The sequence below is a fragment of the Loxodonta africana genome, chromosome 22 (assembly GCF_030014295.1).
Source record: "Loxodonta africana isolate mLoxAfr1 chromosome 22, mLoxAfr1.hap2, whole genome shotgun sequence".
NCBI classification, from domain to species: domain Eukaryota; kingdom Metazoa; phylum Chordata; class Mammalia; order Proboscidea; family Elephantidae; genus Loxodonta; species Loxodonta africana.
Window position 1 is genome coordinate 990,193 of NC_087363.1, and position 2,392 is coordinate 992,584.

Here is a 2,392-nt window from a genome sequence, read left to right on the forward strand (position 1 = left end):
GATTTAGATTCAAACTTCCTGTTCCAGGCATTTATTTATTTACTTTTCAATAACATAACAATGTCTGTTTAACAGTGACATTTATCTGGGCTACATTCTGAGCATAAAGAAGACAATTTACAGAGAGAAAGTGTTCTGCCTTACAGATAGTATTTAACGTATGTTTTTTTTTTTTTTTTTAACATAGTTAAACCCTGATCTATAACCTTCTTGTCATTCCCGTAGCAGTTTAGAACAAGATCAAAGAAGAATGGATGGAAAAAATTGTTCTTCGTTGACTGAATTCCACCTCTTGGGAATTACTAATAACCCTGAGATCAAAGCAACCATATTTGCCACGTTTCTCGTCATATATCTCATTATTCTTGTGGCAAATCTTGGAATGATCATTTTAATTAAAATGGACTCCCAGCTTCAAACACCAATGTACTTTTTCCTCAGCCACCTCTCCTTCTGTGACCTCTGTTATTCCACAGCAATTGGGCCCAAGATGCTGGTGGACCTCTTAACAAAAGACAGATCAAATTCTTTCTATGGCTGTGCTCTGCAATTCTTCATCTTCTGTGTCTTTGCAGATTCTGAGTGTCTCCTGCTGGCAGTGATGGCCTTTGATTGGTACAAGGCCATTAGCAACCCCTTGCTCTATACAGTCGACATGTCCAGCAGGGTGTGCTCCGTGCTCATGGCTGGGGTTTACCTGGTGGATACAGTGGACGCTTTGATACACACCACGTTAACTTTCCGCTTATGTTTCTGTGGGTCAAATGAAATTAATCATTTCTTCTGTGATTTACCTCCACTTTTCCTCCTTTCCTGTTCTGATATTCAGGTCAATGAGTTGGCATTATTCACTGTTTTTGGCTTCATTGAACTGAGTACCATTTCATGGGTTCTTGTCTCTTACTGTTACATCATCCTCTCAGTCTTAAAGATCTGCTCTGCTGAGGGAAGGTTCAAAGCTTTCTCCACCTGCACCTCTCACTTAACGGCTGTTGCAATTTTCCAGGGAACTATGCTCTTTATGTATTTCCGACCAAGTTCTGCCTACTCTCTAGAGCAAGACAAAATGACCTCATTGTTTTATACCCTTGTCATCCCCATGTTAAACCCTCTGATTTACAGTCTACGGAACAAGGATGTGAAAGAGGCTCTGGAAAAACTGAAAAATAAAAAGCTGTTTTAAATAGTTATACACACACATAAACAGTTGTTTTCTTCAAATCATTTAGTATAGAACAATGTGATCTCAAATACTTTAATACAATGAGTATTTATACAAATTCTCAACTATACCAGATGTTAGGTAGTTTCCTAAACATTCTATAATTTTTATGTGTTTTCAATTTAAGCACAGTACTCTCTAATTTTGCAAAACAGTTTTGTCTCCTAAGTGTGCCGAAATCTTATTTGTTCAATGTTTCCATCCTAGTTAACTGGTGTTGCTATAACAGAAATACCACAAGTGGATGACTATAACAAAGAAAGAATTATTCTCTCACAGTCTAGAAAGGTAAAAGTTAGAATTCAGGGTACCAGCTCCAGGAGAAGTCTTTCTCTTTGTGCCGACTCTGGAGGAAGGTCTTTGTCATCAATATTCCCCTGGTCTAGAAGCTTCTTAGCACAGGCACCCAGGGTCCAAATGATACTCTCTGCTCCTTTTTTCTTGGTGGAAGTAGTTCCCTCTCCTCTTGATTTTTATCTCAAAAGAGATTGACTGATGACACAATCTAATCCTGTAGATTGTGTCCTCCTCATTAACATCATAGAAGTTAGGATTTATAACACAGAGATAATAACATTAGATCACAAAATGGAGGACAACCACACATACTGGGAATCATGGCCTGGCCAAGTTGATGCACATTTGGGGGGACACAGTTCAAACTATAATAGTTTCTTTCTTGCATTACCTGAATTATTCTTAAAGCTGTGTGTTTATTGAGTGCCTATTGTACTTCCTGGTGCTTTGTATTTTATGGTCAATTCAATAGTGTCTGTACTAATGAATCCTATAATCTTGTGTAACTGACAAACAGTAATTAGATAATTATTCACAGAATTTATAACAAACTGTAAAACATCATGAAATAAAAAGGTAAGGTGCTCTTAATCCAAAGTAAGATGTCTAAATCTACTCTGCAAAGAAGAAAAGCATCTTTGAAATGGGGACATGTAGTTTCTGATCTAAATTATGAATGGACATGTCAATTGGTGAGAGGAAAGTATTTGAGGAAGAAGGATTGGCAATTAGTGATCATGAAGCGGATATGACAATGTTTTTAGAGAAAATGAAGCCCCAATTTATTAGATATGAAAAAGCAAAAAGAAAGACTTGGTGAAGTTCATCCTTGTGCTGTAGCTCTTAACTCTCCCCGTCCTTCATCTAGGAAGA

The 2,392-nt window shown here is 37.3% G+C and overlaps 1 protein-coding gene across 1 annotated transcript; it reads left to right on the plus strand.

Moving 5' to 3' along the window:
- The first annotated feature begins 247 nt into the window (after positions 1-247).
- Positions 248-1,477, plus strand: LOC100664048 (olfactory receptor 5W2-like). Its single transcript, XM_064274201.1, has one exon. The coding sequence runs from the start codon at positions 251-253 to the stop codon at positions 1,181-1,183; it is 933 nt and encodes a 310-aa protein (XP_064130271.1). The 5' UTR covers positions 248-250; the 3' UTR covers positions 1,184-1,477.
- Positions 1,478-2,392: the final 915 nt, after the last annotated feature.

What these genes read in the sequence shown, in the direction of transcription:
- LOC100664048 (XM_064274201.1), top strand. Translation starts at nt 251, where the DNA reads ATGGATGGAAAAAATTGTTCTTCGTTGACTGAATTCCACCTCTTGGGA.